The sequence below is a fragment of the Fundulus heteroclitus genome, unplaced genomic scaffold (assembly GCF_011125445.2).
Source record: "Fundulus heteroclitus isolate FHET01 unplaced genomic scaffold, MU-UCD_Fhet_4.1 scaffold_93, whole genome shotgun sequence".
Lineage (NCBI taxonomy): Eukaryota > Metazoa > Chordata > Actinopteri > Cyprinodontiformes > Fundulidae > Fundulus > Fundulus heteroclitus.
In genome coordinates this window covers 643221-655336 of record NW_023397395.1, presented here as the reverse complement: position 1 = coordinate 655336, position 12116 = coordinate 643221, and the positions used below count along the sequence as shown (strand labels likewise).

The 12116-nt window shown below is 40.5% G+C and overlaps 1 protein-coding gene across 4 annotated transcripts; it reads left to right on the top strand.

The window, feature by feature from the left end:
• The first annotated feature begins 14 nt into the window (after positions 1–14).
• cpt1b (carnitine palmitoyltransferase 1B (muscle)) lies at positions 15–11540 on the top strand. 4 transcript variants are annotated; one of them, XM_012860587.3, is made up of 19 exons: positions 15–824; positions 3063–3215; positions 3391–3530; positions 3720–3891; positions 4081–4182; positions 5360–5497; positions 5590–5667; positions 5849–5956; positions 7279–7363; positions 8479–8674; positions 8756–8941; positions 9024–9129; positions 9214–9330; positions 9406–9570; positions 9653–9787; positions 10415–10567; positions 10663–10776; positions 10864–10956; positions 11056–11540. In XM_012860587.3, exons 2-19 carry the CDS (start codon positions 3075–3077, stop codon positions 11188–11190), a joined length of 2364 nt encoding a protein of 787 aa, XP_012716041.2. In that variant the 5' UTR covers positions 15–824; positions 3063–3074; the 3' UTR covers positions 11191–11540. The 4 variants fall into 4 exon arrangements, with proteins under 4 accessions (XP_012716041.2, XP_035990783.1, XP_021171125.2 ...); XM_021315450.2 differs by lacking the exon at positions 15–824 and adding an exon at positions 831–2677; XM_021315451.2 differs by lacking the exon at positions 15–824 and adding an exon at positions 831–2911.
• The last annotated feature ends 576 nt before the right edge of the window (positions 11541–12116 follow it).

Sequence of the window (12116 nt, the reverse complement as noted above, 5' to 3'; positions counted from 1 at the left end):
TTGGCAGACTTCATGTAATATAATGAAGGCAGAAAAGTGAAATGTAAGGGGGCGCTCTTGATCAGAACCCACGTAACACACGCGTGGGTTTTTTCTTTTTTTTGACAGCTCAGTAATCCCAAACGCAGAAAATAACATTTCCAGAATGCTCCAGTCAATCACACAACTGGTGCACAAATGAAAACCTACAAACAGAGCGGAAACGTGGAGGGCATTGTAACAAACCCCAGAACCTTCAAGATTTTAAGACAGCCTGTGCGTAAAAATGGGTCAAAATCACACCTTAGTAGTTTCTCCATAAAGGAGACCTTTTGAAGTAGTCATCACCAAAATGGCTCTTCTATTAATTATTAAATAACTTTTAGTAAGCTTGTTCCACCACTTTACTACACATAACACTATTTATAGTGTTGTTCGTTTCGATTTGCTTAAACCTGTGATATTACAGATAATGTCTGTAATATCAGAATGAATAACTTTGCTGAGTCAAAATATTATTTCTTTTTATATGGGAATCAGGTGAAATGTCACATGGGTCCGGTTCAGTTACGTAGCAGGGATCTCATAGAACACCGGGTCAGGCGCTGTCTATGTTTGGTGTCTGGTTACAACCAGAGCCATGATGTGGGTGAGAGGGGACAGGGAGAGGTGGTTAGGGTAGCACAGGAAACGGCTACTATGCACACTACCTGAGTAAAGCCACCTCAAGGACACAGAAACCCACAAGCTTCAGTGCAGAGGAAACTCGCCGGCTCCGTCCTGCAGACCAAACTCTCTGCCCTCCTTTAACCTGAGTGTGTGGTTCTCTGTATGCTCTGAAAAAGGTAAAGTATGCTCCTGCTCTTTATATGTCTTTTATTTTGACATCTGGGAAATGAACTTTCACTTTTATCCTTGCCTTTTCCAAACAGATGACCGTGTAAATGACAGAGTGCTAACAAGTTTGGGTGTGATGCTTGCTTTCTATGTAAAAATCCTAAAGAATTTCAATGACAAAGTAATATAAAAATGCAGCCTGTATAATACCTATGACTTGTGTAACTTGTCTTAATGAAATTAACTTAAAATTTGCATTTAATCCAGAGGTTTTTCCCATCTGTTATTGGTGGTACTCTGTTTATATTTCCTTTCCTGTCTGAGTCCTGCTGCACATGCTCTGCTAATGAACAACTATATCTGGCCATTGAACTTTATCCCACTTGGTGACTGTTCAGTCATGTGACATGGAAAAAGCCATACCAGACCTGCTACTCAAAACATAACATGAAGGGATGTTGGAAGGCCAAATATGTCTGTTTAACATTTCAGAAGGACCTCACAATTAGAAATCCACGACTTAGATGTTTTACCTTTACCCTGTGCTTATTTATTTTTATCAAAACGGAAATCTAAACTGCCCCCTATCCCACTACTCCCACCTGGCTCCTTAAAAAAGCACTTGGGAAGTACCAAGCTAGTTTGTGTCTGTTATCTATCCCAATGAAACAAAATCCTGAGATAAAATTAAGAGAAAAAGTATTATTTTGTTTACTAATAAGCAATTAAACGTTCAAATTAAGCAGTCAAACCACCATTTTTTTTTTGCTTAGATAGAAAATATGAAATGTCAAGACGCAGAAGCTTAAAAACAAGTGCTGAAAATATCCTTTATATTCACTACCTTTACAATTATTAGCAGCACAGGGTAAAAAAAATTCTAAAAAAAGAAACAGTAGCAATCTCTCACACTGAAAAAACAAAAAAAATAAATAACATTTATGCTGAGTACCTTTATGACGTGAGGCAAAACAAATCAATTAATAAATCGTTTTTAACAAGCTCGACCAACACAACCATTCTGGTAACACTAATACCTATTCCCAATAAAGAAATTAACGTTTTTTTTAAGGCTCATTTCTAGTTTTTTAAGTTAATAAGTGTTTCTAAATTTTCTTCAGTAATCCATGAATTCCTGTTTCCCCCGGATATAAATATCCCATGACAGAGAGGCCTATTGCCTTGGCCGCTGTTCAAAATGGGAACTTGCCATTTAAGGAACCCAGAAAACTTACCTCCATCTACAGTCAGAGCAATGATTAAGAAATTTAAAACCACTGGGACTGTTGTAGAGAGGAAAATAAAAGTGTAAATGTCCCCAAAGCTCCCTGGTTGCATCATTGCAGCAAGGAACGGAATTTAGGGCTTACCAAGTCTCCATGACAACCATTTATTTTCAAATTTGAGTCTTTGCTGAAGCAGCTTCTAGGGCAAATTGAAAGGTCACATTATGCATTGTTTCAGCATAGAAACGTAACATAGCGTCAATTAAAGTTCTTGATCATCTTTGATGTAGGTTTGTCTTATTTTGTAGAATTTCGTAACAGAATTATAACAATTTTTTCTGTATGGTTTACTGAAAAGCTGACATATTGGCTTGCAGGGGCAATAAGGTAAGGTCCCTCTCTCCAGCAACAAGACTGAGCTTATTCTGGGGGATCCCATGGCGTTCCCAGGCCAAACGAGATATAAAGTCCATCCAGTGAGTTCTAGCTCTTCCCCAGGGTCTCCTCCCACTGGCTCCGCCAAATGGAGGTGCACAGGAGGCATCCTGATCAAAAGCCTGAACCAGCTCAACTGACTCCTTTCGATGCAGATAAACAGCGGCTCTACTGTGATGATCCACATCTCGTGACTATAGGTGAGGGTTGGAACGTGGGCAGACCCCAAATCGAGAGTTTTGCAAGACAGGTCATGCATTACTGCGGACAAAGCCCCAATCAACCTATCTGTCCATCTCCTGACCAAGACACCCAGAAACTTAAACTCATCCAGCGGGACATGAGAAGAGTTCTACTGTAGCTGTCAATTGTAGATGACCTGGACATGTCCTTTGTCAGATGTTCCCTGATCCCAACGTTCCTCTGTGCAGGTGGTGGGTCCACATAGAGAGACGTGTTATATCTTCTTTAGGCTGAGCCTGACAAATGCAAATACATAGATAATGCCAAGCCCAAACTCTTTTTTTTTCAATTGAGAAGATACATAACATTTTCCTGATAGTTTCCATCTTCTACCTATGTCAGTGATTTAGGAAAATGGCTGAAGCCCATCAGGCAGTGGGCTTCCAGTTCACTGTGCGCCCAGATGGTGTGGACCTGAAGCTGAGTCAGGAGGTCATCAAAAACATCTACCTGTCAGGAGTGACTGCCTGGAAAAAGAAAGCAATTCAGTTCAAGGTGCAAGCACAATTTCTGCAGAATGGTCTATGTTTAAAACATGTTTAAAACATTTGCTGTACGTCAATGAAATAAGATTCTAAATGACTAATTTAGTGTTTAAAATCCCCAAAGACATTTTTTTTTCTCTTCCTTGATCACCGGTAAAAATAATTTAAATTGGTATGTTTTACAGAATGGCGTACTCACTGGGGTTTACCCTGCCAGTCCATCCAGTTGGCTGATAGTTGTGATTGCCATGATGAGTTCCTTGTACACTCACATCGACCCCTCTCTAGGAATGATAGACGCCATCAAGGAAAACCTTCCTTACAAGTCAGTAACCTACACAACCTAAGATGTTCAAGTGATTCTTAGCTGTTGTGAATTGTTGAAAATCTTAATATTCTAGGCTGTGCTTGGTAGAACATTGTGTCAGTAGCTCTAAACTAGCCACCCTGTATATTTCACTGTATGTTTTTTGTATCAGCGGTCACACTGACAGAGGCTGTGTTTTCTGAGCAGACGCTGCATTTCGCTGCAGACCAGAGCAGTGCTGAGCGCAATCCTGTTTGCCACAGGACTCTGGCTCTTCTTCATCTACCTCTTGAGGTACACTCTGAAAGCTCTGCTTTCCTACCACGGATGGATTTTTGAATCCCATGGAAAAATGAGTGCATCTACCAAACTATGGCTGGTATGTTTGCTTCGGGGAATTTCACTTACACTGTCTGAATGTTCATTTTACGACATGTGTCAGTGACTGACCTTGGCCCACCACCAGGGTAAAATTGGATCTAAGAAACCTGTCAGGAAAGACGATGAAGTATATGGCAAGCATCTGATTAATCCCTTTTCAATAATTCATAATTATTATTCCATCCAGAGCCTGGTTAAGATGCTTTCTGGACGACGGCCCCTGCTTTACAGCTTCCAGACTGCCTTGCCCCGACTCCCTGTCCCCCGAGTGGATGATACCATTCAAAGGGTTTGTTGAATTACAATAAAAAGTTTTCAATGACAGTAAATTAACAATAGGTTAGAAACAAATTGGATTTTTTCCTTTTGTTTTGCATGTATTCCATGCCATGCAAAAGTAAACTCTTTCCCACTTTTTTTAACAATTACAACACAAATGTCATCGTATTTTATTAGGATTTTAAGTGATTACAATTATAAAGTTCAAATATTTTTGCAAATAAATATGTTAAAAGAATGGTGTCTGCATGCATTCGGTCCCCTTTAATCTGATACCCCTGAGTAAAACCCAATCAAATATCCTCAAACGGCACCTACAAGTATATATCCCGCTGATCTGTGAAGACCTCAAAGATTGTTAAAGGACATTAGTGAACAAACAGCATCATGGAGAAAAAAAGGAACACATTAGACGGATAGGGGACGGTGATAGGATATGTTTAAACCAGGGTGAGGCTGTACAACAATTTACCAAGATTTTAACATCCAAAACACGATAATCCACCTAATCACACAGGCCAGACATTGACAGCATTGATCAGAGAGGCAGCCAAAAGGGTTGGCTTTTGGGGAGCTGTAGAGATCTCCGGCTCAGGTAAACAAACCTGTCAAATAAAGAACAGCCATCAGTCGTACACTCCTTAAATCTGGCTTTTATCACAGAGCAGCACGACGAAAGCCACTGTTGAAAGAAAGCCATGTAGGGGACACAGCAAACAGAAGGAAGAAGGCGCTTAGCCCAGATGAGACAAGAATTTTACCCTTTTGCCTAAACGCAAAATCTGTGTGGTTGAAAACTAATACTGCACCTCTCCCTGAAAACACCAACCCTAAAAACATGGTGGCCACAGCATCACACTGTGAGGAAGGATAGGGACGGGCTGCAGTGGAGGGACACCTTACCGTTGGACAACAACCTCAAACCCTAGCTAGAGCTATGACTAAATTACTTTGTGTCAACATGTCACATAAATCAAATTCCCAATAAAAATGCAGGTCTGTGGTTGTATGTTTAGGAAACTACGTAATAGCGTCTTTTAATTCCGATTTTAAGCTTTTTATTAGAGTAGCCATTAAACCACACATGTAAGAGGTAAGAGGTGGACATCTTGTATTGCCTCTATGACAGGAGAAGTAGCCTCAATGTTCTTCTGGCCTTTCCACATAACATTACATCTTTCCCACAGTATCTTGAGTCAGTGCGCCCTCTGCTGGACAGTGAGCAGTACAACCAAATGGAGATGTTGGCCAGTGACTTTAAAGAAACTGAAGCAGCGCAGCTCCAGAGATACCTCATCCTAAAATCTTGGTGGGCAACAAATTATGTGAGTGTTCTTCAAACATTTTTATTAAATCACATCCCAAGTGCACTCAATGTGTTTATTTTGTGTTATTAATAATGCGTTTCCCTCTAAAGGTAAGTGACTGGTGGGAGGAATACATCTACCTGAGGAGCAGAAGTCCTATAATGGTCAACAGCAACTTTTATATCATGGTAGGGTGAGACCCAGATCTGTTTGTTTGTTATTTATGTATTTTCTTTTCTACAAATTGTAGCTTTTTACTAATAAATAAACACGATGAAGTTCATTGGACAGCAACGATGTTCGAAGCCAGTATGTATTTTGTGATCTGAGTCCTGAAGTGCCGCTGATGTTGGATGTTTTTGCTTGAAGGACTTTTTATACGTGACCCCAACACACCGGCAGGCCGCTCGGGCAGGAAACGTGGTTCATGCCATGCTGCAGTACAGGCGCAAGCTGGAGCGTGCTGAACATGCACCGGTAATCCGCCTGTTTTACATAAACATAAAAAAAAGCCCCACAACAAAAACATGTAGAATCACTGCTCCTGGAAGACGTTCTGACAGTTGTTTCAACAAATCACAGTAGGCACTAATTTCAATGAAAAGGCGAGCTCTCCGGCTTGTTAAAAGTATACCTAAAGAAATGACAGCGTTGTAAACCAATGGGACATTTTTACATGCATTAGAGGAAAAAATATGGATTCATAATATTGGAGTAAAACCATCAACAGAAAACATAATCCAAAGAAGAAAATATGCTGTTTTTCTGACAGCTTTAACTATGTGAGACATCATCTATACAAAAAGCAACATTCTTCATCAGTCAGGTTCCTGAATCCTCTTATAGCAGGCGACAGATCAGCTTTGCAGGATAGAGTCTTGCCATGCACCGTTTTTTGTAATTTCCATCATAAATTGGACTGATATCCATGGTGCTTGTTCTCCACACTCCTGAGTGGTTTCACCTTTGCTGAGGAGAGGTTTTCATGCTTTTTGCTTGAAAGCAAGTTGCATCACCCTGAAAGGGGAGATTTTAGCAATCTAATTGTCCACTTGATCACTATGTAGAGCATTAAAACAATGTTTACTTGCGCTTCTTCTTCCTGATGCAAACTAGCCTTTGGGAAAGCACCAAATAATTTAGCATAATCGAGCACTGCTCATCACTCAAGAGCACTTTAACATAATGATCTACGATCCATGAGTGCTTCTCTTCTGCCCACTGAAACCGTGTTTTCTTTTGTTTAGGTTTTAATGATGCTTTACGTTTCGCTTTGCCCCATTTCAGTTTAATCACATAGACGGAAATCTCTTCCAACTGACTTGTTCTTCATTTCTTTTGCTGTGCAGTTTTATGTTTGCAGAGTATATTAACTTTTATTATCCAGCGGCTATGATGTCCCACTTGGATGTTTTTCTGCCACAGCTTTCACCATGTTGGTTTCTTACTCCAAGTTTATTTATTTATTTTTTGCCACACCCTACATTGATTTACCTTGAGGTCTGCAAGCTGTCTCTTATAATTGTGAAACAATTCATTTTCCATTAGTAGGCATTTGCTGGTATTTCTTTTAAAAATGAAAATAACTCCATTATATTGATTCTCTTCCCGAATTCAGAAAAAAAGGTGCCATTAATAAAAAATATTGTCATGTTTTAAGCATTTTTAAGTAAAACAACTGACTGAACATCCTCCTGGAGTATTCATTCCCTATTTATTTCATCACGTTGTGCGTTAACTTTCAAGTCCAGAACATTAATTGATGAATGATGATGATTTCTGTCTTTTTTTCTTCTTAGCTGAGAGCTCTAGGGACCGTTCCAATGTGTTCCACTCAGATGGAGAGAATGTTCAACACCACTCGCATCCCTGGTATAGAAACAGGTGAGAAAATGACCGGGCTGGTGTGTGGCTTAAGCTGTGCTGGTCAACATCGGCTGCAGGTCCCTCGCTCTAGGTGTAAGCAATGGGGGGTTGGTCTTTTTCAGGCAAGGGTGCAACATCGTGGAATGGTCTTACCTTTGAGCTAGGCTCCATCACTGATCTGCCTCTATTCATATCCAAACTGAAGACCCATTTATCTAGAAAGGCTTTTAAGTTTTAATACGTTTGATATTTCTCTTTTAATGTATTTGTATTTCTAGCTTTTCACTTGGTACTTTCTTTGTTTTAATGTGTCCTGTATTTGTTTGTTTTCATGCTATAACGCACTTTGGCTGAGGCAATGCATTGTTTGAAGGTGGTGTGTTAATAAAGTTTGATTTGTTTTGGCAGTTTTAAATGTAATAAATCCAGTAGTGTATTACCTTGCCATTAATGTGCTACGGTTGTTGTTGTTGTTTTGTTTTTTTTGCCAAAAACATAAAAGCATTTATTAATAGTGTAATAATTTTACTATATTGGGGTAGCATTAAGAAATCCTTTGATGTGTGATTTAAGTGTGATACCACCTGAGTACTGGTCTCTGGTCTCTCCCTTAATTTTATTCCACTCCACTTTCTGATCTAACAGCCAACTTTGCTTCACAAAAATGTATGAAACTGGCTTCAATATATGAAATCATGAATTTACATATTCAAGCAAATAATATTCTAAATAAAGATTTTGTACAACAGATAATTCTAGGATTGGCCATTACAATCACAAGTACGGGGAGCAAGAGTGCTACTTAGTATCAATGATTTCAGAATTATAAGGACTGTGTCATCCATTATACCTTTTGTTTTAAATGTCTTGATTGGCACAATGTGCAAAAACAACCAAAAAAAACTATTTTATTTCCAGAAGCATAATTCTGCAACTGCAATACTTTGTCTTATAACATTCTAAACTGCAGTTACATTCTGTTAGTAGCTTTATTACATGTAAAATGGCCAAAGCAATGATGTTATTAGCAGGAAGCAATTATTTCATTAGTCTTTATCACATCCTCTTCCATTTCTAACTGATCATAATCCAAGCTTAAATCCGTGGTAACAACCTTCCTACGCTGTCCGCAGATATTGTGCAGCACCTGACGGACCGAAAGCATCTCATCGTCTACCACAAGGGCCGCTTCTTCAAAGTGTGGCTGTACACCGGGGGGCGCCACCTCTTGCCCAGTGAGCTGGAGAACCAGTTTCAAAGGATTCTCAACGATACATCAGAACCGCAGCCAGGAGAGCAGAGACTAGCAGCGCTCACTGCAGGAGACAGGCATGTTCAAACCCTTCAAACGCACCGTATGCAAAACCACTCACCTGCTGTAGATTAACTCACTCTTACACTCTTTTCCAGAGTTCCTTGGGCACGCGCTCGGATTAAGTACTTTAGCCATGGACTGAACAAAGTGTCCCTGGATGCCATTGAGTCTGCTGCATTCTTCCTGACGCTTGACGAAGAGCCACAGGGTTATGACCCGGCAAAGCCTGACTCGCTTGATGTTTACGCCAAGTCCCTGCTGCATGGCAAATGCTACGACAGGTAGCCAGAGAGGACAGGGGAAGACCTCCGCTCTCAGCCTCAGTCTAAATGTTACCCTTTTATCGTGTTTTCTGTCTTACAGGTGGTTTGACAAGTCTTTCACCCTAATCTCATATCCAAACGGGAAGATGGGTATCAATATTGAGCACTCTTGGGCTGATGCACCCATCGTTGGACACATGTGGGAGGTATAAAGAGCATTTCAGTTCCGAATCCTGAGAAAATGAAAGTTTCTGGTATTTCATCAACTGTTTGTGTGTGTGTGTTTGTAGTATGTTCTTGCAACAGACTGCTTTCATCTTGGCTACACAGAGGAGGGACATTGTAAAGGGGACGTGAATAGGGGCCTTCCTAGCCCCACTCGACTACAGTGGCAGATTTCAGCAGAGGTACAGTGAACCTCACTGGTTTAAGGTAACCGGTCGTTAATCGTTACTTATTCTCTGCGTTTTCTCCAACCTCAGTGCCAAGACGTCATTGAAATGTCATACCTGTCAGCCAGGCGGCTGGCTGATGACGTGGACTTCCACGGCTATCTGTTCTCCGAGTTCGGCAAAGGCCTGATCAAGAAGTGCAGGACGAGCCCCGACGCCTTCATTCAGCTGGCTCTGCAACTAGCACAGTTCAGGGTTGGTGAGCCCTCACTTCCCCAACATCCTTCCTTCTGAATATCTGTTTCATTAACTCACATCGAGCTCATCTCCTTCGCAGGACCAGGGAGTGTTCTGCCTGACGTACGAGTCGTCCATGACCCGCATGTTCAGGGACGGGCGGACGGAGACGGTGCGCTCCTGCACCTCGGAGGCTGTCGCTTTTGTCCGGGCCATGGAGGATCCGGGCGCAACTGTGAGCAAAACAAACACACATGCAATGAAAGCCCCCCCAGGCCAAAGCATTTAAATGTGTCTCAATAAATGTATAAAACTATTAAAAAGTCGATTCATTTCTGTTGTTCGGTTCAGTTCATGAATTTCATGAAACTAGTGAAATGTAGAGAATTGAGTGAACATAGATAAATGTATAGATAAATATATAACTGTTTGTAATGACTATTAAATATATGAATATGACTATAGGTCAGGAGATTCCTTTTTTAATAGAATTACTGAAATAATTGAACTTTTCAATGAATTTTCTAAACACCGAGATGCATTTCCTTCTTCTATTTCCACAGAATAAACATTTAGGATACACAGGGCATTAAATTTGTCTTGTCATGCTGTGAGCGCATTTGTTTTCGTATAAAAGTTCCCCCTCTGAGGGGTCACATTGTACTTGTAAGGTCTAGGTCACCAGGACATGAATAAACTCCAACGCCATGCCAGGAGGTTAAGCTAACACGTTTGGCTTTAAGGTCACTGCTATATAAAAATATAGAATGTCATTCAGTGCTTGTCTGCGCTATGTTTCTGTGTGCATGTTGAGAAAAGTGTAAGAACCATGATGTAAATTGCCGATGTCGTCTGTGAACAGAAAGCCCAAAGACTCGCACTGTTTCTGAGGGCAGCCGAAAAGCATCAGAACATGTATCGCCTAGCCATGACTGGATCTGGCATCGATCGGCACCTCTTCTGCCTTTACATAGTGTCCAAATACCTCGGTGTTGAATCACCATTTCTTAAGAAGGTTAGAGGTGCAAGCTAATTTAATTTATTAAAATTTTTTTTTTACTTTTATGGGTTACTTCAGAATAACTTGTCAGATTCAACTTTCACTTGCAGGTGCTTTCAGAGCCGTGGAAGCTGTCGACCAGCCAGACTCCTCAGCAGCAGCTTAATTTAGTTGATATCAACAAGTTTCCTAAATACGTGGGAGCCGGAGGTGGATTTGGCCCAGTGAGTGCTTTGGGTCTGGACAGGTCTAAATCACGCACCTTATGCAGTGTCGCTTACGATATAACCGCCTCTCTCCTGCACTCCCAGGTGGCCGATGATGGCTACGGTGTGTCTTACATCATTGTTGGGGAAAATCTCATCACATTCCACATCTCCAGCAAGTTCTCCAGTCCTGACACGGTGAGGCCTTTATATGCCTCCGTCCACCTGGAGACACCCCATCGCCTCTCTGCTGGTCTTTTTTCACAGCATTTCCTCTCCCTCCGTGTCAAACTGCAGGACTCCGGTCGGTTCGGCCAGCACATTCGGAAAGCCATGATTGACATCCAGGCCCTGTTCAAGCCGGAAAATGAAAAGAGGGCGGTGGAGAATGGAAAGTATGCACATTTGGAAAATGCGAAAAAGCACATGTAGGACTGTGTTGGGGAGGAGTCTTCTTGGTGCGCTTCCATCCAAACCAAGTTCAGCTGACAGAATGGGAATTTTATGTCTGCTTTTCTGGCGAGCCGCACCACAGGATGTGGGCATTCCACTCAGACAAAGAGAACGGTTATCACTCCTCTAATTTATTTCTGTTTCTATCAGACATGCTTGAGTTGCTGTAAAAACAAATACTGAGTAGTGTGTTAATGCTGCTTATGAAACCTTCTTTTCTGGATAAACCTGCACTGTGTAAAATACTTTGTGAAATGAAACTTTTGGAGAATTTGCTGTTAATATTAACAATAATAGTATTTTATGTTTAATAAAAAAAAATACCCCAGATTGTTTATGTCTTTAGCTTAATTTTAAGAGCCACAGAACATTAACTTAGATTTAAATGTTCAATAAAATCACAGATATGGTACAAAACCTAATGTTTTATTTAGCAGCTGCATTCTGGGTTTGTATAACATACTGAGAAATAAAACGATGAAATTTATTTAGGAATAAACTAGAGGGACATATTTGGATCCACTCTATGTTGAAGAGGATATTCTAAAATCACGAGTTGAAAAAAATTGCATAAAGCACATCTTTTATGACAGCTTAAATTGTTAAACACACGGAGCTCACCCATGAAAAACAATATTTATTACACTCCAGTTCTAACATGTTATATCATATGAGAGATCAGCTTTTAAAACTTTTGCATCTTCATGCTTTATTTTCTTTATTTATTTGCATTCACAGTAAACTTTTAGCTAAATTGAGATTTGGAGATGTTTCATGCCATGTTGTTCAGTTTATTGGGTTTTCCAGAACAATTTTTAATTAACTTTTTCTTTCCCCACTCTGCTCAGTGAAGTTGCATTCACTGAGCAGAAGTGCAAGAGGGCACTTTCTCATAGCATTGAAAT

Bases quoted from the DNA above. Each gene is read 5' to 3' on its own strand.
- cpt1b (XM_012860587.3), top strand. From the start codon at position 3,075: ATGGCTGAAGCCCATCAGGCAGTGGGCTTCCAGTTCACTGTGCGCCCA. The intron at 3,216-3,390 runs GTGCAAGCACAA...TATGTTTTACAG, and splicing joins AGAAAGCAATTCAGTTCAAG to AATGGCGTACTCACTGGGGT. The intron at 10,777-10,863 runs GTGAGTGCTTTG...CTGCACTCCCAG, and splicing joins CCGGAGGTGGATTTGGCCCA to GTGGCCGATGATGGCTACGG.